This window comes from Eupeodes corollae, chromosome 3, assembly GCF_945859685.1.
Source record: "Eupeodes corollae chromosome 3, idEupCoro1.1, whole genome shotgun sequence".
Classification (NCBI taxonomy): domain Eukaryota; kingdom Metazoa; phylum Arthropoda; class Insecta; order Diptera; family Syrphidae; genus Eupeodes; species Eupeodes corollae.
In genome coordinates, this window is record NC_079149.1 from 10,922,778 (window position 1) to 10,948,112 (window position 25,335).

Consider the following 25,335-nt stretch of genomic DNA (forward strand, 5'->3'; position numbering starts at 1 on the left):
TAGCATTTAATCGCTTGGCGGAATCACGACAACCAAAATAAATTAAGTAAATCTACCATCATAGATTACTATAATTATTTTCGGGAAATAGCTGAAATAATATCATCCCATATTGATATTAAAATTGGCGGTGAAGAAAAAACGGTTCAAATCGATGAAACATTTTTAACGAAAACAAAATACCACAGAGGCCGTGTCACAGAACAGATGACAATTGTAGTGTTGGGGCTATATTGCAAAGAAGATAAGGTCGGACGTTTCTTAAAAGTCAATTCCAAATGTAAGGAAGATTTGTATCCTTTTATTCATCAATATGTTAACCCCAATACAAGTCGTATCTGTACCGACAGCGCACGCCAGTACATAGGTGTTGAAAAAATGTTCTCCACTTCTACGAGTCATGGCGTAACAAACCACAGCAAAGGCGAATATGTTGACAAAACCGACAGATCTAACACAATAAACGATCTTGAAAATCAAAATAAGCTTCTGAAAAAAAAAAAACAATTTTATGACGCAAAACAACACTCCACATCCATCAATATATGGCACTTTTTTTTATAGAAAATATTGCCTTTAAGACAAATATAAGGACGACTTGGGATCCCAAATAATGGAATTCTTACTAGATGTAAAAAAAGTATGTTTGATTGATAGAAAAGAAAGTGTGGGTCTGCAACTCAAGCACTTCGACCCCCCCCCCTGACGTTCGCAGTGAACGCCTAGAAGAAGTTTTACCGCCAAAACAACCTCGGCTCTTGACCATCAATGACGAACTTAACGAACTCCACAGTGACACTAGTACGGACGATGAATTCACTGACGAGACTTACATACCTTCAACACATTGAAAATTGACTTGACTATTTTTACTAACTCCTGACTTACTTAAAGACTAACTACCTGGGACGCGGGATTCAATGCAATTCAACCTCCTCGTGGTGCATTCTGGGTTATGCTGAATGAATTGCTTTACTTGACTTTACGATGTGAGATGCCTAAGGGGGGGGGGGGCAGCATGCAACCCAGCTGCTTGGCTACACTATAGGATTTGGGGTGGGTGCAAGTTGGAGTGCGTGCAAGATGAATATATCTTAATCCTTATTCGATTATTACTATCAAAATAAGCCTACGTTAATACTTAAGCAAGGAAAAAGTAATTTAATTGAAATATTTTGTTTTGGTAATTTGCAATTTTCTCAAAAACTAAAAGACATAAAATCATCTAGTTTTCAGTTTTTGATCAAAAACAAATAAGAGCAATAAATTCTGAAATCAAAACAGTGGTAAATAATCTTGAAGTATTGAAAAATTACACTTTAACCTTTTTTTATTTTTTTTTGCACAAATTTTGGCTTTAAAACTATTTTTTTCCAAAACTATGCATATTTTTGACTTTATTTCAAAACAAGCTAATAGAAAAAAATGTTAGCTTTAAAAAAAGGTATAATACTTAATTGTGAGTATTACTATTATTTTTTAATTATTTTTATTCCATTTAATGTACATATTTTTTTAAATTGACCCCTACCGCCTAAACGAGGGGAGAAAAAATGGTTGTTTTTAACTGTTCTATACAAATCGTCATCAAACTTTGTCGCCAAAGTTATCGTACTCTTTTTTTAGAGATAAAATCATTTTGTATTCGTAAAATTTTCGAGGTCACACATTTTTTTTTTCTGTTTTTTTTGACTTATAAAAAAACCGTTAATTGGATTTTTTTTTTCAAAAAATATATTTGTATTGTATCACGTCACAATATATTGTATACATTTTAATTCAAGTCTTTAGCGTTTTTGGTTCGTAAGATATTTAAGGTTAACCAAAATATTCACCTTTTTTTAAACTATGGTAAAAAAAACCAAATACGCAATTTTCTTGAGAGCAAGTTCATGCGATGCATTTTGTTTCTTGGGACCACGTAAAAGGTAAAGTCCGTGCAATTACTCCACTATCAATTAAAGACCTTTAGCTCGAGTTCGAGAAGTTTTCGATTAAAATAAAGCTGTAAGTGTGCAAATTAGTCGTGGAAATGTTACGGCTGATATTGATATTGAAAAACATTTGTTTTTTCAAAAGTATCAAAATGAAATCTCTTATTGAAAAACCCTTTACAATTAATACAAATTCATCAGCAATATTATAGGTTTGGCCTTGATAACTGATTTTAATAAACCATTTTACTTTAGTTGTTTTGTGTTAGTGTTACAATAAAATTCAAGTCCAATATATTTTTTTTATAAGGCAACATTCCTTGAAGTTTGTATGTAATGTACCGTAGATAAAACAGATGTTATTTACGAATTTTTTTCACATTATTGATTTTCGAAATGTTCACATTCAAACTTATATGACTATGCATTTAAAAAATCTCCATTGATTCATAATCTTGATTGAAGTTGAAGTTCTTAGAATATAACCGCTGACAGAGAGAAAGAAAGAGAAGTTTATGAATCACACAACTTTATAAAAAACAAAAGCATGAACTGTGTCATCTTCATTTTGTCAAAGACTTCTAAACAGGATCCAGGTAGATACCTCTATATATAATTAAATCCTCAAATCTTAAACCTACACAAAAATTATGTACATTGCCTTGCATATCACATCCTTGCGAAGTTATATTATTTATGATCTCAAACTTAAAAAACTGCCTTTCACGCCATCATATCATGCATAAAAATTAACATATAAATGAACTTTTTCTTGCAAAACTTATCTTTCCCATATCCAAGCATAGTTATACGAGTATACGCTGCAGCGCCGGCCGCCTTGAGTATCTATCTAACTTTTGCCCTAGGCTATACCATAAGATATAAGAGTGCCAAGTCTTTGCCGGAAACCCCATTATAACGTCTGATGTGATCGCACTTTTGAATCACATGCTGTCTACAGCTGGGTACCAGCAGTTCCAGTTAAGCATACATACATATATTCTCTCACATGGGTCTTTCCATCAAGCTCACTGAAATATACAAAAATTCATACATTTTTATATGTGAACATTTGAACACTCAACAAATATAACAACTATGCCAATTTATTGAAGAAAAATAAAATATATAAACCATATCAAAATAAACAAACAAACAATCGTTACACATTTCGTACCCTCTTATAGAGCTCCATAAGCTCCATCATGAGGCTTGTTTTCGGTCTGACTCGCTGCGGCGGCGGCGGTGGTGGTGGAATTGTGGTAAGGCACTGGCACCCAAAACGAAGTATATCATGTCAATTCTCCGCTGCAACAATCATTCCCGCCAACCAAACTCAATTCAGCTCAACTCCATCCGACCCCCATTCAAAATGCCCAAACCAAAAAAGATATTTTGTTTGGTTCTCATTCCGTCACTGCCATTACCACTATACCCGCCCTCCATAATAATCTAACAAAATACAACAAAAACACCAACAAGTATTCAACTCGATCTCATTGAAGACCAAAAAGCGTTCAAGTGAAGAAAACTAAAAAACTCCTCGCGCTCGCGCCCTCCAAAAAAACGCGCCGAAGCAGTCTTCTCATCGCCACCATGAAAGGACTTTATAAAATTCAGACAGCTTCAGTCTCAGTCTTCCGTTGGCAGTCATCGTGACTGGAGCTGGATTATACAGTTTACACAGAATCGCGATTCCAATTACTCCACCCAAGTGTCTAAGAAAACCTCTCCCTCCATGTGGGGCTCTATTTATTATTATTTATTAATGTTCAAGTGGATAGTGTTTAACAATTAATAAAAAAAAGAACTGTTTTGATAAAAAGTAAAATTTTAAATTGCCACTCGTTCGGCGCGGCGATCGTTAAAAATATCGTTTTACCATTTTGACGACAACGAGTAACGACACGACGACGCACGGACGTAGCGTCACTCGTCGGCGGCGTCTGACGGACGATCAGACGCATTTTTTTCATTGCAACTTCGCTTCATACACATCGCAGAGTGTAGAATATAGGCTCGTAGGAAGTCAGGCTTTTTAGTAAGCGCAAGCGGCTATAAGACTTCGTATAGAGTTTAAGTGCAGGCGGGTGAAGGCGGTAGATTAGCATACCGGCTGCTGTTAGTTGATGACAAACGAAACGAATCGGACGCGGGAGTGTGTGTCGAAGCGAAGCGATCTATGCATAATATCTGAGCTTGCGCGCGGTCTTGCAGTAGCATACGCGAGCAACAACAACAACGTCGACGACGACGGACTACGATTAAAGACAACAGAACGGCAGCACTGCTGCTGCTGTTGCTGCTGAAACATGACAGAAATTCCTAATCCGACCGCGATATGAATTTTTGCAGTTTTGTATCTAGAAGATACATTTGAATGGAAGGAAGAACTCTCAGAACTCAACACAGCTCAGAGGACGACACGCATTTATTTTATTCACTTGACGTGCGAGCTAACGCGAAGACGTAGACGGGTGTGCAACGGTTTTTCCTTTTTTCTCGTCGTCGTTTATTTTCTTCTGCTTTTTTTTTTAAATTTGCGCTCGCTGTGCTCTTGTGGTTATCGGTCCGTCAATAATATAGTTTTTTAAACGAGTACCCTGTCCTGTCCCTAACTCAGAGGCCCAAGGTAAAAAGAAAAGCCGATCTCCCTATACTACCTTTTTTCATATTGTTTTCATTTAAAAAAGTGTGTATGTACCTTAAGAATATAATAATTTTTGTGTGTACTTGAGTAGTTCTATTTATAAGTACTTACTTGATCTAATGACGTGCCATTGAAATCGAACAGATGGTTTTTGAGACGCACTATGGCAAATTATTATTCATTTATTTCGAAATAAAACGAAGAATTGAATGACTGATGTGGAAATAAAGAAAAAACAACAACAAAAACAACAGAAGCAACAACGCGAAGGGTACACCCCTTTTAAAAAAATTAACATTTTGAAGACAGTGTGTGATAGTGCTTGTATTCATTTTCATTTATTTGGAAATAGGGCACGAATTTGGTATTGAAACAAGTGAATTTTTAAATAACGGATACAAAAGATCATCATTAAGAGAGAGTGTTAAAAAACAAATTCAAAATAGAAAAATTCGCAAAATAAATAAGGGAAACAAGAGAATGAAACTACCCTAATTAGTTGAATTTGAAGTATAAATGACAAGTTGAATGACATTTCATTTCTTCTTTCTTGGATAACTTAGAAACTTTACCCGATTTTCATCACCATTAGCATTCAAACATTTTCTTATTTCATTATTAAGACAGCTACCCTTCTAGGTTTTGAATAATAACACTTACTTCATTAAGTTTGACAGGTGTTAGTTATGCATTATTTTGTTCACATTTGTCGGAGAAATGTTTAAAAGGCATAAAATATTGATAGGTGTCATAATTATATTACATTGTATAATTTTAATAAAAGCATCGTTGTCATGTATTGACAGGGTTGTCTGACACATTTGTCATATGAAGGACACATATTTATTTTTGAGTTGTACATATTATTATGTGACAACTTCCTTTCTACTTTTCTGAATAATAACACTTACTTCATAAAGTTCATTACTTTTCTTATTTGTTTGAGAAATGTTAAAAATCATTTACACTAAATTTGACATAAAATAAGTTACTCACTGTCAAATTTTAATGATATTATCCTTGTGATATTTTAACAGGCCTGCCTGACATATTTGTCATATAAAAGATATTTATTTTATACATTATGAATTAGTACAATATTTTAACCACCTTTTTACTTTTCTCAATAATAACACTTATTTCATAAAATTTGACAGGTGTCAATTGTCACTAATTTTTTACATTTCTATGTGAAATATTTGAATGTCAGAAAATATTGACAGGTGTCATAATTTCTAGACACATTTGAACCAAATTTGACATAATAAATTAATCATTGTACAATGTTGATGATATTATTGTTGTGATGTTTTGACAGGCCTGTCTTTTAAATTTGTGATATAAAGCACACATATTTAAGATATTTATTTCTGAGTTGTTGTGTTGTTATTGTTGTGATGTTTTGACAGGCCATGTCTTTGAAATTTGTCATATAAATTACACATATTTATTTCTGAGTTGTTGTGTACAATATGACAACTACCTTTTTACTTTTTTAAATTGTAACACTATTACATAAAATTTGACAGGTAGCACTTGTCATTTATTTTTCACATATATCTGAGAAATGTTTTAATGTTGACAGGTGTCATAATTTCCAAATACTTCTAAACCAAATTTGACATAAGAAATTAATCATTTTACAATTTTAATTAAATCTACAATGTGACTTTTTAAAAGTTTTTTTTTTGTTATTAAGACATGAAGTCCTATTTTATCCAAGATAAAAAAGCCAAAATATTTATTCGAGACCTTATAACTTTAATGGAAACTAGTTTGAATAGAGACTTAATGATATAAATACATACATAGATTTATTATTTCTGTTAAAATTGAATTTTGTCGTAGTTCTCAAGTTTGTAGTTTGCTAAATTATTTCTTTACATTATTAATTGATTGTTTAATCTCATTTTAATTTAATGAACATGTTCATGTTGGTTTTCCACATTTCAGCTATGTGCATTTTTGCATTTTTGGCCGATTTTGAGTTCATATTCAGAAGTACCTTCTCAATTTTGTTTATAGAAAATAAACTGTCATAAGTGGGGTTCTGATTAAAACTTCCCTTTCGTTTCTAAACGTCAAATGTCTATTTTTAAAAAAATGTTGTTATAAAATTGGCTAGTTTATATTTCTAAGATCACAGATAAACTCTGTATTCTCAGAATTATAAACATAATTGCCAATACAAATTTTCCATGTTTGCTGTCAAAAATCTGAGGATAGAATTTTTATGATCTAAAATGGAATAATAGAAATGCAAAGATAATTTTATTGCTAGGTAAGAATAAATAGTGAATTCTGTTTATGATTTTTGGCCGAGAAAATTCTACGAAATCTTAGAATTATAAACTGTTGAAAAGTGTTTGTTTTGACAGATTTCCACGAGTGAGCTGTCAATGGCTGTGTTCAATATCGTGTTGAATAAGCTCCTGGATATATACATTGATTTTTGGATATTCTTATTGAACGAGTTCTTTAACTCGGTAACTTTTAGATTTCGAAGTCTAACAAAGCTATTCTTTGACACGTAAGATACTAACATAGTGGTATCCGAAAACCTGATCTTTCTAGGTTTCAGCGTTTTCTCCTATATTTTTAAAGTCAAAATCGTCACTTGACAGAAATTTCATTGGGCAGGTTGAGGTGACATAAAGGAATTGGAGTGTTTTGTAGACAATAATACCAAAAACTGGAGGTAGAGGTTTATGAAGTAAAGTTTCATGACCATTGACATACTATTTATGGACTGCTAGTGTTGTGAATTTTCCATACAAAATTTGAATTAAAATGGTTCCACTTCAAATTAGCTACATTAGCCCTTCCAGACACAGTGGCAAAAAAAGTTATGAAATATTTAGCGACATCTGTTTGTATTTAATTGAGATAAGTTTTTTCTGACATAGAAAGTGTTGACATTTAGTATAATTTGTTGAAAACAAACGATGCCATGTTTTTTTGTATGTTATTGAAAAATTTTGACAGTTCGTGCAAAATGAAGCAGAAGCAGGCTTTGCGCTGTGCCTGTGAATATTAAATGTAAATGTTACACAATTTTTCCGCATAGCCCTCTTTGCGCTAGTGTTTTGTCCGTTAAAAGTGGAACCATCGTAAAGTTGGCTACTAGCAGTCCATGTATAGTATGTCAATGTTTATGACAGTTAAAAAACTAACTAGCTCCTTTTGTTCAAAATGTTGACTGCAAATGAAGTCCCTTATGTTGTCTGTATACCTGCCCATTATCTAATTGTAGTCTGCTTTGGTGCGATTTTTTTTTTGACATTCCTTGTTTGTGTTTGCTTTGAAAGACCTCTATTGGATTTTTTGGCTGTGTTAAATCGCAGACAGACAGAGTATCGAAAAACCTTTTTGTTATTGTTTTACATGTAAAAAACAGCTGGGATGTCAAAAACAAAATTCAGAGAATTTCTCGTGTATGTTGGTACCTGACAGATCAGCGAATTGAAAATATTATTTTTTTTTTTAAATCCGGTGAATTATTAAAATTATGCATTGCTATGCTTGTTTTATAACAGTTTTCGACTTCGAAATCTAAAGTAGTATTCACATGAGTGAGTTTATATACCTTTGAAGACATATTTCTCCACAAATTCCTAACAAAACGATAGCAATATAGTTTCTATTTGATTTATGATACATACTTTTACTTGTCAATATCATATATTAATAAATTTATAAAAATGTAAATTGATACGAACTGTCAAACTTTGTTCGCGTTCCACATTATAAACACTCGCAACGAATAAAATAATCGCGCGCACTTAACCGAAAAAATCATTCCTGTTTTGGTTTGGGGGGGTGAATGGTGTTTGGCTGTGGCTCCTTGTTAAACTTCACTCGCGACGAGTTAAAAACTCTCATGTGAAAGAAATGTCAAAATCGACGAATATTCGTTCATTCGTTGGTCGTTGGTCGTGCTCATGTGAATAGTGCTTAAATTCTTTGCTTTTTATGAACAACTAATAGTTATTTTATTTTTTGCTAGCTATGTCAATTAAGATATCCGACTCGTTCAATTTGGTATCTAAAAATTATCCAATCCAAGATACCTTATGCAACATGAGATTGAACGCAGCCATTGATGCTAAAAATTTGACATTTTACATAGAAAATGGTGTTATTCAAATCAAACTGCCATCTGTTCTGACATTAAAGTATGGCTGCGTTCAAATATCGCAGGCCCTACCGGATGTGTTCTCCTCTAAAACAATAATTACAAACAAAACTAATGAATTACAATTTTGAAGTATTCTTATTGTTTTCGATCTTTTCGTCCAAATCAGTGCCATAACAGAAAATGGAGTATTTTTAAATAATAATCTTGACAGGGTGAAAATTAGTTTTGGTGCCTTCAGAATTTAAAAAGTCACCCCCCCCCCTTTCCCCTACCTATTTATTTGTTCTTAACTACAGAAATCCAACATAATTTCATCTAAAATGCCAAACACTGCAGACAGTCACTGAAATTAATTCAATTTATGTATCCAAACAACATCAATCGAAAATTCACTGTCAAGATAGAACCCTACCAATCTGATATCAATCAGTTAAGTGACTGACATTGCACAAAACCGGCATTTAAATAGGTAGGTAGGTATTTACTATTTATAAGTATTTGCATTTTGAAAAAAATTCACATAAAATCTTAAAGAATAAAAATATCTTAAGTCAAGTCACGCATATTAATCAAATATGTACATACCATTCATAGCCTGAAGAGTACGCAATATAATAAAACAAAATAAAATAACACAACATAAAACGATACCATTTTAGACTTCAATTATAAATTGATTGTCATTCAAATTCAAATTCAAAATACAACAAAAAAAAAACAATGGCAAAAGGAAGAGGTCGTATATAATATCTATGCACATATGGTATGGATGTACCTACTTCTCTACATTCTATCTTAACTCATAAAGATACAAATAAAAAAAAAAAGAATGAAGAAGACGACGGGCGTCGCTCGAGTCGCTGAGTGTAATAGCATGCGTCAAGGCATTGCCAGCAAACAAAGGGCAATGCTCCCTTGATAATCGCGCGCAACAGTATTTCTTCTTTTTTAATTTATAATTTTTGTATAATTCAACCCTAAATGTACATATGTAGATATTTTCCAACAATAAAAAAAACTGCCTGACTCTGTCCAATTCCAATTATTCCAAACAACCTCAAGCTTCTGTCAAAAACAAGACAAGATAGTTATCTCTCAAAAATGCGTGCTTTGGATTTGTTTACATTCTGTGCTCCATCATCCACAATTCCACATCCAAATTCAAAAACAAATCCACATCCCATCCATCCAGTCATCCATCGGAGGAGCAATCTAAGTCAAAAATCTCTAAGGGCACCGAGAGCCGGCAATCAGCTGTAATTCGTTTTTGAATTACAATTTCTGACGGTTCTTAAATTTTTGGGGCATCGCATCCATCAAGGAAAAAAGAAATTCAATGTTTTTGTTTATTTTGTATTCATTATGTTTTTCCCTTTTGTTTCCCGTTGTGTTTTTTTGATAAGAAAATATAAACAACAGAAGACCGAAGACTCGTAGTCGTACACATGAATTTAATTTAGTTTTGTTTTGAGAAGCGGGTGTGGGCCTCATATATTACACTATAAGGTAAACATGTCCGTAAAGTTACAAGTAAAGGGTAATAATTAATTACATTAGACAAACTAAATAGATGAAGAGTGCTTTTATTTAAAAATTGAAACATAAGGCGGGAAATTCAAGTCCTATATATGTAAGTTCGATCGATATTGTTGAAGTATGTTAAGGCATGGCACTCATGCGGTGCATAGGTAATGACTTTGAATTGTTTTGGTTTTTCGGAAAATTTAACGTAAACAATTTTTTTCAACTTACTTTCTGAAGTTTCGAGTCGATAATTCGAGTGAGTGACAACAATCTTGTGTTCGTACCAAACCCTTATGATTCAATTTGGGCGCCACTTAAGGAAATTGTATTTTCTAATTATCCCTTTGTGTTATATCAGCGGATTCCTCGTGTCAAAACTGTCCAGAGCTCCTAAGAGAACCGTATAGCAATACTAAAAAGCCAACTGGGACGGTCTCAATAATTCCTTCAGGATCTTTAACTGGGCACTATGCTTCCTCGATAATGACGTTGAAGCCAGCGCTGATATGATCACAAGTGTAATTCTCCTGGGAATAAGAACTTTTATCCCACACAGGGTTTAAAGCATCAGACCTTACAAAACGCATGGTTTGATGTTAGCTGTAAAGAGGATATTGGGGTCAAAGAAGTAAGTTTCTGTTGCTATAAGGCCAACCCTTCTGAGAAAGTCGGAAAAAGTTCAAGCATGCAGTAAAATTTTTGGTCATTTGTAAAAAACATGGAGGAATTCTTCCTCGGTTCCTACGCTTGTTGTCAATGACACTCCTTTTGTTAGCTCTTTAGAAAAACTAATCTCTTTGCTAGGCTGTTCGCCGCCAATTTAACGCTGCCTGTGAGTGTTTTGACTCCGCCTGTACTTGAGCGAGTTAGTGATTCCATGGGACCAATCTTTTTTCGCACTCGTACTGTGGCAAGAGTCTTTAGAAATCTAAACACACATAAATCCGATGGTCCAGATGGTATCATCGCTATTGTCCTGAAGGGGTTTTCTTCAACGCTGGCAAAACCACTGCGTAAGCTTTTTCATCTGTCCTACTCCTCAGGTTTCGTTCCGAGCGGAATGGAAAACTGCATTTGTTCAGCCTATTCCCAAAAAAGGCGAATCTTCTTCACCGTCTAATTACCGACCGATTGCACTTATCTTCCTTCTTTCCAAGGTCATGATTAATTATCAGCTCAAGAAAAATCTTGAAGATCGAAAGCTTCTTAATGACCGTCAGTACGGCTTTTAAAAGCAATAGGTCCACTGGTGATCTCATGGTTCATCTCACCAAACAGTGGAGCAAATCTTTGCATTGCTTTGGAGAAAGTAAGATTATTGGACTTTATATTTCAAAAGCATTTGATAGGGTTTGGCATCAGGCTCTCTTTTCGAAAATGCGTGCTTTCGGTTTTCACGAATCCCTGCATCATTGGATTAGTAATTACCTTTCAAATCGTTGAATACAAGTTGTATTGATTCAAGTCTAAAAACTACAAAATAAATGCTTGTGTGCCCCAAGGCTCCGTTTTATCTCCAACACTCTTTCTCATTTTTATTAAATATCTCCTGTCTGCAACTTTTAATCCAATACATTGTTTCGCTGACTATATTACTCTTAGCTTTTCATATTTGTTTTCAGACTCATATCTCTCTTATTTGGATATGGAACTGCAACGACAAACTATGATAAGCTCATAAAATTCCGACCTTAACAGTATTGTCCAATGGGGATTAAAAACCGTGTCGAATTTAATGCTTCGAAAACCCAATGCTGTATCGTGAAAGCGAGAGGGGTATCCCCATTGCCATTATGCATGGATGGCACTTGCATCAATGGGACTGAACACCTAGATATTCTCGATATGTGTGTCACCAACCACGTCTTGTGGAACGATCACATATGCGATGTCGACAAAAATGCCGTAAGGTGTTTGGGTTTCCTTAGGTGATGCAGAAAATATTTCGCCCCTTCTGATCTGGCTGTTATCTATAAGACTTATATTCGTCCAAAGCTTGAGTATAACTCCCATCTCTGGGCTGGTGCTACTGCAACTTACTTAAGCTCGAGTCCAAATTCGGCTTTGTCAAAGTTCAAATAAATTTTATTATACAGATAATAAGGCAGGAAGATGAAGGAAGGGCCCTCAAGAAAATTGCGTGGGTGTTTTTTTTACCACAGCAGTTTTCAAAAATAAAAACCTACACAAAAAAATTAATAAAAGTTCATAAAAATTGTTTTCGACTCAAATATCTTTTCAAAACTTTGGTATATTTGCTTTAAACTGCTTTTATCTTTTAAAAAATACTGTTGTCAACACTCAGTAAAATTTTGAAGAAAATCTAATTGACAGTTTTTTTTTACAAAAAATAAAAACCTAACAAAAAACAATACTAAAACTTGGTAAAAATGTACTTTCGACACAAACAGCTTTTCAAAAATTAAAAATATTGTTTACGAAAGTACAATTACAAATGAGAATAAATTTACGGAGAGAAGACAGTTCAACATTTGAAGGAAACAAACCTTCTAAAAATTATCAAATACAGTCCACAAATGAGCTACATGTCAAATAATTAATGGAATTGTTGTATAATCGAATATACATTGTCTTGTGACTAAAAATATAATTCAAAATTGATTTCTACAAAGTGGTTGATGTTTTATTTCTTTGTTCTTTTTTTACTAATTTTTTATAACAAAAACTTAGACATAACATTTGGTCCTTCGAGCCGGATTTGCAGATTTCCCATGTTAGGGACAGACAACAGACTAATGCTGGGCAGAGACAGAGGCCCGTGTAGGCATTTACGAGTCAGGGTTGCGGGGTTGATGAGGGGCTGGATAAGGTCCTCCTCTAGAATGACAGACAATGAGACATATTTTGGCACTGAAATATTCGTACATATTGTCTTTAAATTTTTTTTTCAGAAAATAAAATTTTCGATATGCGATATTTTTCATAAAAAAATAAAATCTACAAAAAAATATTACGCAAATTTGTGAAATTGATGTTCGTTTCTTGAATTTCTCAAATTAATTTAATGCATCCAATTTGTAAAAATTTAAGAAATGATACTAAAATTAGTGGCATTTGTTTTCGACTAAAAATCTATCAAACAAAACTATTTCTTTATAAAAAAAATATTGTTGGTAGTTTTAATTTTTTTTTAATAATTCAACTTTTTTAAACCAAAACGAAAGTTTATAAACCTTTTAAGCAAGACAAATCGACAGACGGGATGGGAAGTTATAAGTGTGGGTCGCATCCCAGCCTCTTTTTGAATATATTTTAAAAAACTCGATTGTTGAACTTAAAATGTTAAGGCAGCGAATTCCAAACAAGAACAACACTTACTTTCAAACCGTTTTACCATAAATAGTTTACAGACAAGTGAAATCTAAGAACTTATGACGATTTTTGAAATATTATATGGAATAATATAAATATTGAAACAGAATATTGACGAATGGGATTATTATTATTGATTTGGTACTTCAAAAAATTTAGTAAGCCTCAAAAAGCTTTATTTATGTGTTTTTACTTGCGACTTATAGGAACAAAATTTCGAACTCGAGATTTTAATCAAAAATGATATTACGATGGTAGAGAAGTCGACAAGAAGTGGGTCCCGCGATTCCGTCTGGTCTGTTTTTTCTGTGTGTTTTTTTTAAGATCAAAACTTACAGTGGCCCCATACATTTTTTTGGTCAAAAAACGAAAATTCGAATTTTCATAACAACAAACCGATAGATTTTTTTTAAATTTTCTCTAAAATTTTATTTTTTTAATTTGGCTTCTTTTAATAAGAAAAACATATTTTTGTATTGCTCATGAAAGGTACCGCTCATAAAACCGTTATTTTGTTTTTTAATTTTCTGAGCAACTTATGAACTGATTTCAATAATTAATTTTTGAATAAGCTCTTATATTGCCTTAACAATATTTGATTATCAAAAGCGCAATTTTGTATTGTTTGGACTTTTAAAAAAATACTGAATTTTTTTTTCAAAATTTTATATCTAAATAACTTTACAACTACTGCTTACGTGTCACTTCATAACTAAAATCCAAAACGCACATGAGCCTGACTGTAACCAACACATGAATAGCAATTTCTTGTTCTTTATCTATCTATCTGCATAAAGCTGAGCACGCCAAGTGAACTATTCTATGTTCGTTTTAGACACTTACCTAACTACACAACCAATAGGCGATCGCTTTACGATTTGAACATAAATATTCTTCCTCTTTCTTATCTTCAGATACTTTATTTTCCATCCTGGTTCTTCTAATATGAAATTAAAATAAGGCTATCCAAAGGAAAAAGCTTTGAACGAAATAGTTGAATACACAAACAATTGTTTTCGTTAAGCACGCTTACAAGTATATTTCACTTCCGAGATGAAATGTCCTAGGGTGAGTTGTGTCTTGGGATGAATTGCGCGTTTTTTTTTTTGACAAATCAAATGGCATTTATATCTTTGAAGACTGACTTATTTTATAGGTATATTTTAAAATCTTTTTTAAACATACTTTGTGCGTACAGGAGCAAGTTCGTGCGACCCAGTCGTGCATTTTATTTTAATTTTAAAAAGTAATATCTCAATAACTTGAAGTTAGTTTTAAAGTCGGATTTCAATTAAGGTTATCAAACCATATTGGAAAAGTGCAGTTTTATTCAAAGTAAGAAAACCTTTTCGACTTCAATTTTTTTGCTGTCATGTTTTTTTAACATCATTTATAAATACATATATAAGTTTAATATGGTTTAAGAATGATACTAAGAAATTAAATAGGAAAAGATTTGAGAGGAGAATTTTTGATAACAAAATTAAAAAAGAAAAAGAGTTTAATATAACATTGTACATTCTTGATGTCCGGCTGAAAAAAAAGAGAACCTTTATACTTTTTGACACTGTGTCCGAAATTGAGCTAGTTTGTAAGCTGGTGAGCATTCTTCGAAGTTCAAGTTTTTCTACAGAATTGTTTTAGTTGGAGGGGAAAAGGAGGAGGTTAGAATAAATAAATTAGGTGGCTCGCAAAGAACTAGGGCTTATATCTCTCAACCATTTCGGTGTAGGAATTTTTTCAGAAATGGATGGGACTTACACTTTGTATGACGAATCCGAAAGTCTAATTTGAGAAAGCACTTTTCAGGACACGAATTACTCTTGGATGATTTGTAAATTTCCTGCAAGAGACAGTTCCCCTAAAAGACGTTAGGTCGTACAGGCAGGTATTGAACCCAAGACCTCTGGCATGACAATCCTACACACTAACTGTAAAGCCACAAGCACTACGGGAGGTTTGGGGGTTTATCCAACAACAAAATTATGAATGACATGATAGGACGGGTTATCCATTTTAAGTAAGACGTTATATTGAAAACAGTCAAGATAATACAAAAAAGTTTTAAGAATATTTCATAAAAATATATTTGGCCGTTTCTGAGAAAATTCGAGTCTTGCATTTTTGACAACTAGAAATTTTATGAGGAGTTAATTTTAAATGACTGCCTCGTTATACTTTGGTCATAAAAAAATATTAAAAATCACCAAACGCAAACTGCTTAAAACCGTAATTTCCGAGTTAGAACTTAATCGACTTAATTTTTTTGTTGAAGGATTGCGAACCGATAGACAGACGGACGGAATCAACATACCCCCTTTTTACGACTTATCATAACATCATTATATTATAATTGAATAAAATATTGAGTTTGACAATTTCTAGGAACGAATTACTTACAATATGCAAGTAGTTTCTATATGTCGCAATTAATAAAGAAACAATGGGAGTGAAAAAAGCCATTCTTGATGTACGGCTAAAAAGGATTCTCTATTCTTAACAGTACGTCTAAAATTGAGTACGTGGGTAAACTAATGGACATTTGTAAGAATTTTAGTATGAGGGGAGAATGTTTTGTGTTGAGGGATAGGGGAGGTGGGTGCAACTGTCTTTATCGATAGAACATGGCTTATTAAAATATTGACAAAATAGAAAATTCCTGGATACATTTGTAAACCATTTTCTTCAAGTAATTATCTATTAAATCAAATTGACTTTTTGTAGCAGTTTTTGACCTTTCAAGTGTCATTCCAAAATAAATTAACAATTCACAATTGTTTGCTCTTAATCCGACAGTAGTGCTTAGGCACGAGTATGACTTATTGAAGAAATAAAACAAATTATGGGAATTATGAGTTATGTAAAAATGACTAACCTACATATGAACTCGTATATTTTAATAAAATAACATTTAAAACTTTTGTTTAGGTTTCTAAATAAAGTAAATATAGAACAATTCTCATTCCCATAAAACACATTTTCCATACGAAAATTGGTATAATAAACATGTAAATTATTATCATGGGAATTACGTAATTCTTTTAATTTAGTCTTTCAGTGTCCTGAGGGTTTTTTTTTCTTTCTTTTTGACAATAAGAAAGATAACAAATGTATATATAAAAATGTCTACATTAAAAGTGGCGTACACGCATGTTGTTTTAATTGAAATTACACATCAGCACTCTCTTTTAATACAATTTGGGGGAAATTCTATATCATGATATGGTAGATGGTGACATAATGCAAAGTTCATATAAACTTATATAGATCTGGTTATAAAAAGTATCTGGTGCATTAATTCTTGTGGTTGAGCTCTGCCTAGATATGGTACAATAAAAATGATTATAAGGGTATCATGTGTGGGATTTACAATAACGAGATTAGAATGAACAGGCTTGTGGTCTTATTTTTTTATATGAGTTTTCAATTAAAGGACTGTTTACTTGTTCTTTGTATTAATAATTATGTTGTTTCATAAACTACTAGGCTTAATTTAACATAATCTTCTAAAGTGCCTCAAATTACATTTTTCAGGGTTGGTTTGTTCACCGTGGGTCATCTTTAATCTATGATTATCACAGCTCGTTTATCCTCATATAATAATAATTCTTAGAGGGGCAACAGCTCGTAGAAAACCAGGGCCTGCTGAATTACGACTCTCAACCATTTATATGTGCGAGTACTGTTGTCAGGGACGGATGAGACCAATAGATTCAATGCCGAATCCGAACGGCTAATTTGAGGAATCACTTTTCATGATAGCAATTACTCTTGGAGTATTTGTCAATTCCTCGCAAAAGGCCCGTGAAAAAACTTAAGGTGACACAGGCAGGGATTAAACCAAAGACTTCTGACATGACCATCCTAATTATAATAATTAAAATGGTTCTCTTAAAATTTGGTTTCGAAATCGTAATGCGGATTTTACAAATTTGAAAAGAGCCGACCAATCATTTCCATTCAAAAGATAAATAAGTTCTTCCGTTGTGAAAATAACTTTTCCTAGATATAGTTTTCGAATTTCTTTAAGTAATGGACATATTCCCACAAAATGCATTATATCTTCACGAGTAAGATTACACATACTACATTGGATTGGGAGATCTGGGCGGTGGGGTGTAAAATTTAACGGCAGTAACTCTCCTCGTAAAAATGGTGGATATTTTATTAACACTCTCGTTATTTCCGAAATAACTTATCTTGCTGAGATCGTGCTCGAGCTTGGGATAATATACTCTGTTTATTGAAGATTGTGCTTCTTCGATAAATGATTTTTGCATACTTTCATTCAGAACCCGAAGAATATTGTATAACTCTGATTTTAATTGATGAAAGTTAAACGTTTCTAGATTGAGCGGACATCCGGTCTTCTCAGCCAATTCCTTCCAGTTTTCAAAACATGACGATTTTTTTCCAAAGCACAGGTTTGTACTGTTTTAGGAAGACGAGATAAATTAGTCGAAATGTAGTTTCAGTGTTGTGATGTATATTGGTGGAAGTCCAGTTTCAATATGTAATATATAAGTGGGCGTTGACATGGGCAGGTGTAGTACTCGTTTGAAAAAATTTAAGCAGTTGTTCGACAGTCTCATATTGAAGGTATCCCTAAACCTGGGCTGCATACAAAATAATTGATTGAGCAGTAGCCTCAAACACCCGGTATTTTGCACGAAGACCAATATTTTTATTTTTCATGCAGCTGAACAAAGTAGAGTTGATAGGATTTTTTGAACTTTTTAGTTTTTCTCCTAAATGAAACTTTATACTATTTTGTGGCGTCATTATGAAGCCAAGGTATTTTTAGTTATCTACTATTTCTAGAGGAAACCCCATCAAGTTTCCAATTAAAATTACCATTCTGAAGTCGCTTACCACTACCAAACACCATTATCTGAGATTTTGAGGTTAGGTTCCATCTTTTGCAGTACTCATCCAAATTGGTAATCATCATCTGAAATTTTATGGGAGCGTCGGCTAACATCACGATGTCATCAGCATATCATCAAGTAAGAGGGAGAATAGTAATGTGCTCAAGATACATACTTCTCTCAATCCCATGAGTCAAAAAACTTTCCGACATCGAGGTCCCGTCCCAAACTTTTGCTGAGCAATTTGTGTTTTCCACATTTTCTATAAAATAAGTATAACCTTTTTTACTCTGAGTGCGTTTGATATGGACAATAATACTTAGTGTAAAAATTTGATCTACAGTGGAATATCCTTGACGAAAGCCAGCTTGAAATTCACTTAGTATCTGATGGTCCTCAACCCAATTGGTTAAGCGTTTATACAAAATACTGCCAAATATCTTGCGGATTGTATTAAGTAGTGAAATCCCTCTATAGTTTTAAACCTTATTTTGGTTTCCTTTTTTTGAAAACTGGAAGAATAACAAATGATTCAAATCATGGAGGGATATAATAATTTTCATACAATTCATTGAGCTGATGTAAGAGACAGTTGGCAAAATCGTCAGAACAATACTTATAAAATATACAAAGAGGTGTTATCAATCACCCCTATCAAGAATATCAAATACCAATTGATAGTTGATAAATATAAAACTTTAACATTTAAACAACTAACTAAAACGAGTTTTGAGAATAAAGAATGTTCCAGATTGTTGTGAATAATAATTTGCTCAAAAATTGCTTAATTTTTTAACAAACAAAATTATGAAAGACCAAATTTAAATACTTACCAACTATCAATTGATAGTTGACACTAGCAATAAGAAATCGAAGTATCATGCAAATGAATATCAGCAAAACTGACTGACTGAAATGAAAAAGTAAAATTCTTGCATCACTTGATCTACAGACGTAAGTCAGATCCTATAATATTTGGCGTTTTTCTTTTTTAGTTCAGAGCTGAGCAGAGTCTTAGCGAACATAGTAGAGTAGAGTAGAGTTCTGAGCCAGAGCTCTCTGTTTTATTTATGAAACAACTTGAGCACTAAACTGTCATAATTTGAAAAACAGTCATAGCGTTGGTCTATTTGACGCCTGAAATAAATTTGATTTATAAAAATTCTATATGCAATTGTTTCTAAGTTATCTTACATTCTGCACTAGAGCGACCAGCTTCTTCCGCCATTTTTATTGTTTTGACGATGATTTTTTTTATTTCCCGGCTTTCAAATATCAAATTGTTTATGTTTATGCATTTTACGCAGTTAACTCTGTTATTTTATTCTAAGCTCACAGAGCGCACTGTGAACATGTTCAGAACTAAAAAACACAATTATTTTTTTGACAGTCCGAGCTCTGCTTTAAACTAAAAAGAGGCTGGGATGCGACCAACACTGATAACTTCCCACCCCGTCTGTCGATTTGTCTTGCTTAAAAGTTTGTCTATATGTACATTATATTATATTATTTCGACTCTAGGGACCTTGAAACGTCGAAAAATGTCAAAATTTTCAATTTGACAAATCGGACCCATTACAATAACTTCCTATGGGAAGTTAAAAAAGAAAAACGCCAATTATCGCATCTGGTTTTTAAAAAACTTGAATTGAATGTCTGACAATTTTTAGTGGCAATACAGCTAAAAAAAACACTGCCAGCCAGGCTTGTAAAAGAATGCAGTCTTCAATAAGAATATTGCATTCATTGATTAAACTTAGCACCACCTTAAGTAAGTAAGATTAAACTTTGGGACTTCAAATTTAAAATTATGCAATCACCATTCACTTCTAACAAAAAAAGACTGGAAACATTTTCTTAACTTTATTCATTTTACAGCAATGAATTGAATTCAATCTTTTGAGAATTCATGGGGTCTTTGCATTCTTTTGCATTCTCTTCATTCTTTTTGCATTCTTTGTATTCTTTTGCATTCTTTAAAATTGTCATAAGAGTGGGGAATACAGAGAAAATTGTCAAATCAAGGAATGTAGAGAATGCGAAGGAATGCATGAATTCTTAAAGATAGCATGTAATTAACTTCTGTAAAATGAATGGAAGGAAAAATGATTGCAATCTTTCTGCAAGTGAATAGAAAAGTCTGAGTTCTAAAATTAAAGTGAATGAATGTAATCTCTTTATTTAAATCAATATTTGATTGTATTCTACTGTCAGCTATTGTCAGATAAACTTTTAAAATTGTCAGATGTTATTGTTTGGCATCAACTGACAACGAGATTTTATGACTGAGACAATATCTGTCAACCATATTATTATTTTATTATTGGTTTTTGTTATGTTATTTGAAGCTTTAACGGATCACTAATGGCTGAAACACAAACACGCTTTAGCTTCGAATTTTCTCAAAAACAAACCAATAGATTTTTTATTAATTTTCTCTAAAATTTTGTATTGCTCAGGAAAGGTACCACTCATAGAACCGTTATTTTGTTTTTTTAATTTTCTCAGCAATTTATGAACTGATTTCAATAATTTTTTTTATGACTAAACTCTTGTATTGCCTTAACAATATTTGATTATCAAAAATGCAATTTTTTTTTGTTTGGATTTTTAAAAAAATATTTTTTTTTTCAAAATTCTATATCTCAAAAACGGGTCAACATTTTTTTTATGAAATTAAAAAAATATAGAGCGTATATTTACAATCTCTAAACAACTGCATACCAAAAGTATTTTTAAAACAAAATTGAAAAATAAACTGAACGTAATAACTCCATGTTTACGCTGAAAACTTGTAGGAAAGAAGGAATGTGATTGGATTGGAGAAAGTACTTACTACCTACTAATAACATTAATTCATTATCATCACAAACATTTCTGAGCACGCCATTGAACTATTCTTTGTTCGTTTTAGACACCTGCCTAACTACACAACCACTAGGCGATCGCTTTACAATTTAAACACACATGTTCTTCCTCTTTCTTATCTTCAGATAATTTACTTTCCATCCTGGTCCTTCTAATATGAAATTAAAAAGCTTTGAACGAACTAGTTGAATACACAAACAATTGTTTTCATTAAGTATGCTTCCAAGTATTTTTCATTTATGGGGTGTGTTATCCTAGGATGAGTTGTGCCTTGGGATGAATCACAGGTTTTTTGACCAATCAAATCATTTATATCTTTGAAGACAAACTTATTTTACAGGTACATTTTTAAATCTTATATTGGTACATTTTTGAACAGACTCTTTGCATACAGGAGCAAGTTCGTACGACCCAGACGTGCATTTTATTTATTTGACAACACTTTAAGGTCCAATTTTGGATTTTTATAACCCTTTGCGGCCACAACACGGGGTGATTCGTTACCCAGTCTTAAAAAAGAAAAATTAGAGGTCTTAAATCTTCCAAATTAATACAACAATTGACATTGGTGAGTTCGAGAAGTGACTGTACAGTAAGCGAAAAAAGCATGGTGGCGCTGTCAGCGTTAGTTTCCCTTCTAACACAAACATGTTTTTTTTTAAATCGACTTTGAATTAACCAACCAAAACTATGAGAAATTTTGAAGTCCTCTCCTATTGACATGATAAAGCAGCTTAAAGTCGATATATTTCCATACATTTCTTTCAGTTAGGTTTTCATCATGGGGTAATGAGTTACCCCCGGTGGCCGCCATGGCGCCATGTGGCCTGCATGAGCTGTTGCCGCTAAGGTTTAATAAGTATTTTCCGTGAGATATCTAATACGAGGTATACCAATTTCTTAGAACACTGAAGTAAAGAGATTTTGTAGATCATTTACCTTTTTGTAAGGAAACATCTACATACATACACGTTTTTATTTTATTATAAAAAAAAAAAACGATTACAAATTTTCAAAAATTGAGTTTGTTAAAACTACTAGATATTTTTGTTATTACTTTTTTTTTACTAAGATGAGTAGTTGTCAAAGTAACAAAAACTATCATTTTAAAGCTAATAAAATGTTCTATAATAGTCACGATGACACTTTTCCAGATCTTTCTTTCGATCAATTAAGAAAAATTTGGGCATATTTTGCCAAATCCATTTTTCTGCTATAAATTTTCTGTCATAGATCTTTTAAAATTGATATCATTTAGGTTATTCCATTTGAACTTCGAATAAGAAATATTTTGACAAACCGACCTAAAATCTTTCACAAAAATGCGCCTTTTAATGATTGAATGTCAAAAATGCGATTTTTAAAAGACTTGGCATGTTCGAGTTCATGACAGTTCTTAACAGAACTGCTGTGTCAAATACTAAATAGAGTTTTTGACAGATCATATACTGTTGCATGCATCTCCGCAGACTTAATTACTACGCGATGGTTTTTAATAAAATCTTGATCTTGGTAAATTTTATGGACGTTATAGATTTTTCATAAATAAACCCCTTTTTTCAAGCTCAGATCTGTTTGTAGTAAATAACTCAACTCCTAAGGCACCTTATAGTTTCAAGAAAAAGTTAAAAGAGGAAATGAGTTAATTTTTTTGGAAGGCAGCCTAAGCACTTTTTTGTTTGGTCTTATTTTAATTTAAAAATTCGTCAAACAACATCTCGATCTTCATTTTTCACATAACGCACACAAAATAATTTAAATTCCCTCGAATTTCTATTTTACAATTAAATTGAAAGGAAATCAATTTGAAATTCCTGATTTGATTTTGTTGTCCCAAACGAATAACGATCAATACAATTCACCAAATCCGATCACTTTTTTATTAACAACCTCAAAACATGGCTATTATTAGCGGAATGCATCATTGATGAAAGACAATGGACATCAGAACGCAAAACGAATCGAACAACACGCCCCAAAAAAACAACAACAAAAGACGCCATCATTCAATGAGTTTTGTTTCCAAAGAATTAGCTTATGCCGCTGATTGCCGCTAAAAACCCAATCACGATGAACATGGACTGGACAACAGGAGAGTCTAATAGTCATTAGGTATACTGCAACAGCTCTATAGACAAAAAGTCAATGGGGCTTTGATGATCATTGATCACCCGACTTAGCTTATAGTTCTCTGCTGCTTTTGACTTTGCTGTTGGGGTCTGCAGAGTCAGAGAGGTAGGTGGGTTACCCTCATATCCAAGTTGAACTGTGCCTGGTTGAATATAAGAATGACGTAACTCGGAAGAGTCCATATAAAAATATAATAACAAACATAGCGTCGTCGCCGCCACCGCGACCGGGCGGTCGTAGCGACTTCATTGTTAGTCATCTGTTGTCCCGAGAAAAACCGAAATATTAGTCCGATTTTGGGACGTTGATTATACATTCTCGGGTCGTGGCTTCCGTTGTTGGTTCCTCGATCTTTTTTGTATGTTTTGTTCTGCGTGTATCTCTAAGTTTGTGCGTGCGCTTTGCTCTGCGCTTGTCTGATCAGTTTGTTTTGCTCTTCCATTTTCAGGGGACTGAAACGACTACGAAGACGACGATAGCGATATTGCTTGGTTGGAGTCGGTGGTGGAGTGAATTAAGTTTCTAGTCTAAATGATCGATCGAAGGACAGCAGTAGTCCATCATTCAACGCTAACACGCGACCACGACGACAACACGGTACAACGACGGTGGTGCTCCGCTGTGTTCTGTGCAACAACTTTTTAAACAACAACAACAACAAAAACAAACAAAAATGTGCTACATAATCATCACTGGATTTAGCCTGGTCTGGTTTATCTTAAGCCTGATCGCTGATATGTTTATCGTGTCGGCAATAGTCACGCCAAAGTGGCTGATTGGCCCGAATGCGGAGTTGGAGGCTTCGGGTGAATCAAATCTCACCGCCCACAGGTATCCGTCGGTGGGCATTTATTCGCGGTGCAAGAAGATGGAGCAGATGGGTTTTCGCTGTGGGAGATTTGACTTGGACGGCTTCGGCACAGACAGCCAAGTGTATCCGGGCGAATGGAAGGCGACAATGTTCTTCATATCGTTGGGTTATGCGATCCTTACAACAACTGTGTTCCTGACGCTTCTCACCTGTTGCCGGCAATCGTTGTTCGGCAAGAGTATCCACAACATTACGGGCTGTGCTCAGGTTGTTGCTGGTGAGAGAGAATCAATGTCGTTCGTTGGAGACTCACAGTTGAGATGTCATTAATTTTTTTTTTTGTTCTGTTTCTGTTGCAGGAATCAGCGTAATGATGGCGATATTTCTGCATCCGATGGGATGGGGCGCGCCAAGGGTGTTGGCGCTCTGTGGACCTGGTGCTGAGCCATTCTATCCATCAATGTGTAGCGTGGGTGAGGATAACAAGAAGAATTTTTGTTGTTATTTTATAGTTTTTATTTTATAGTTCATTTTCTATAGTTGCACATTTATTAACTCCAACTCCTTATATTTTATTCCTGCTCCTCCTGCTCCTTAATACCTATAAGTATATGCTTTTTGATGAAGCGGAAAGGTGTGTTATAATACAGATGGCAATTTAAAAGGGTCAAGATGAGGAGGAGGAGGAGTATAGTGTAAAGACGCAGAGTGTGGGTGAAGTGAAGTGGTTTGCGGATAGTTTAGGTTTGAAGATAGGTTCAAGATATATTGTTGCTATAGAGATAGCTTTACGGATGCACTGATGCAGCAGGGACGACTAAGAGATTACTTATATAAAATAGGATAGTGAGTGGGTAGTAAAGTTGTTTATCTCTTTGACTGAACTCTGGAACTACGAAATAACTAGGGAAGCTATTCGATGAAAAATCTTTAGATTCTCGAGTTGTTTTTTATTCCAAAGACTGGTAGAAGTCTTCACGTGTTTTTTTATTGTTCTTGGGTCTTTTGCATTCAATGTCGCAGGTACTAAAAAAGTGTATAAAATGGGAATGTAATTGCTTTCATAGTGAACTCGAGGG

The 25,335-nt window shown here is 33.5% G+C and overlaps 1 protein-coding gene across 2 annotated transcripts in view; it reads left to right on the plus strand.

Annotated features, from left to right (window-relative positions):
- The first annotated feature begins 3,561 nt into the window (after positions 1–3,561).
- The window catches only part of LOC129950129 (LHFPL tetraspan subfamily member 2a protein), a 28,592-nt gene continuing 6,818 nt past the window's right edge, over positions 3,562–25,335 (plus strand). The window contains exons 1-3 of one of the 2 annotated variants that reach the window (XM_056061960.1): positions 3,562–4,566; positions 23,894–24,533; positions 24,616–24,729. In XM_056061960.1, coding sequence (XP_055917935.1) covers positions 24,119–24,533; positions 24,616–24,729 — 529 coding nt within the window. In that variant the 5' untranslated portion in view covers positions 3,562–4,566; positions 23,894–24,118. Of the gene's footprint in view, positions 4,567–23,687; positions 23,804–23,893; positions 24,534–24,615; positions 24,730–25,335 lie in introns of those variants that run through there. The other variant, XM_056061961.1, reaches the window with a different exon arrangement.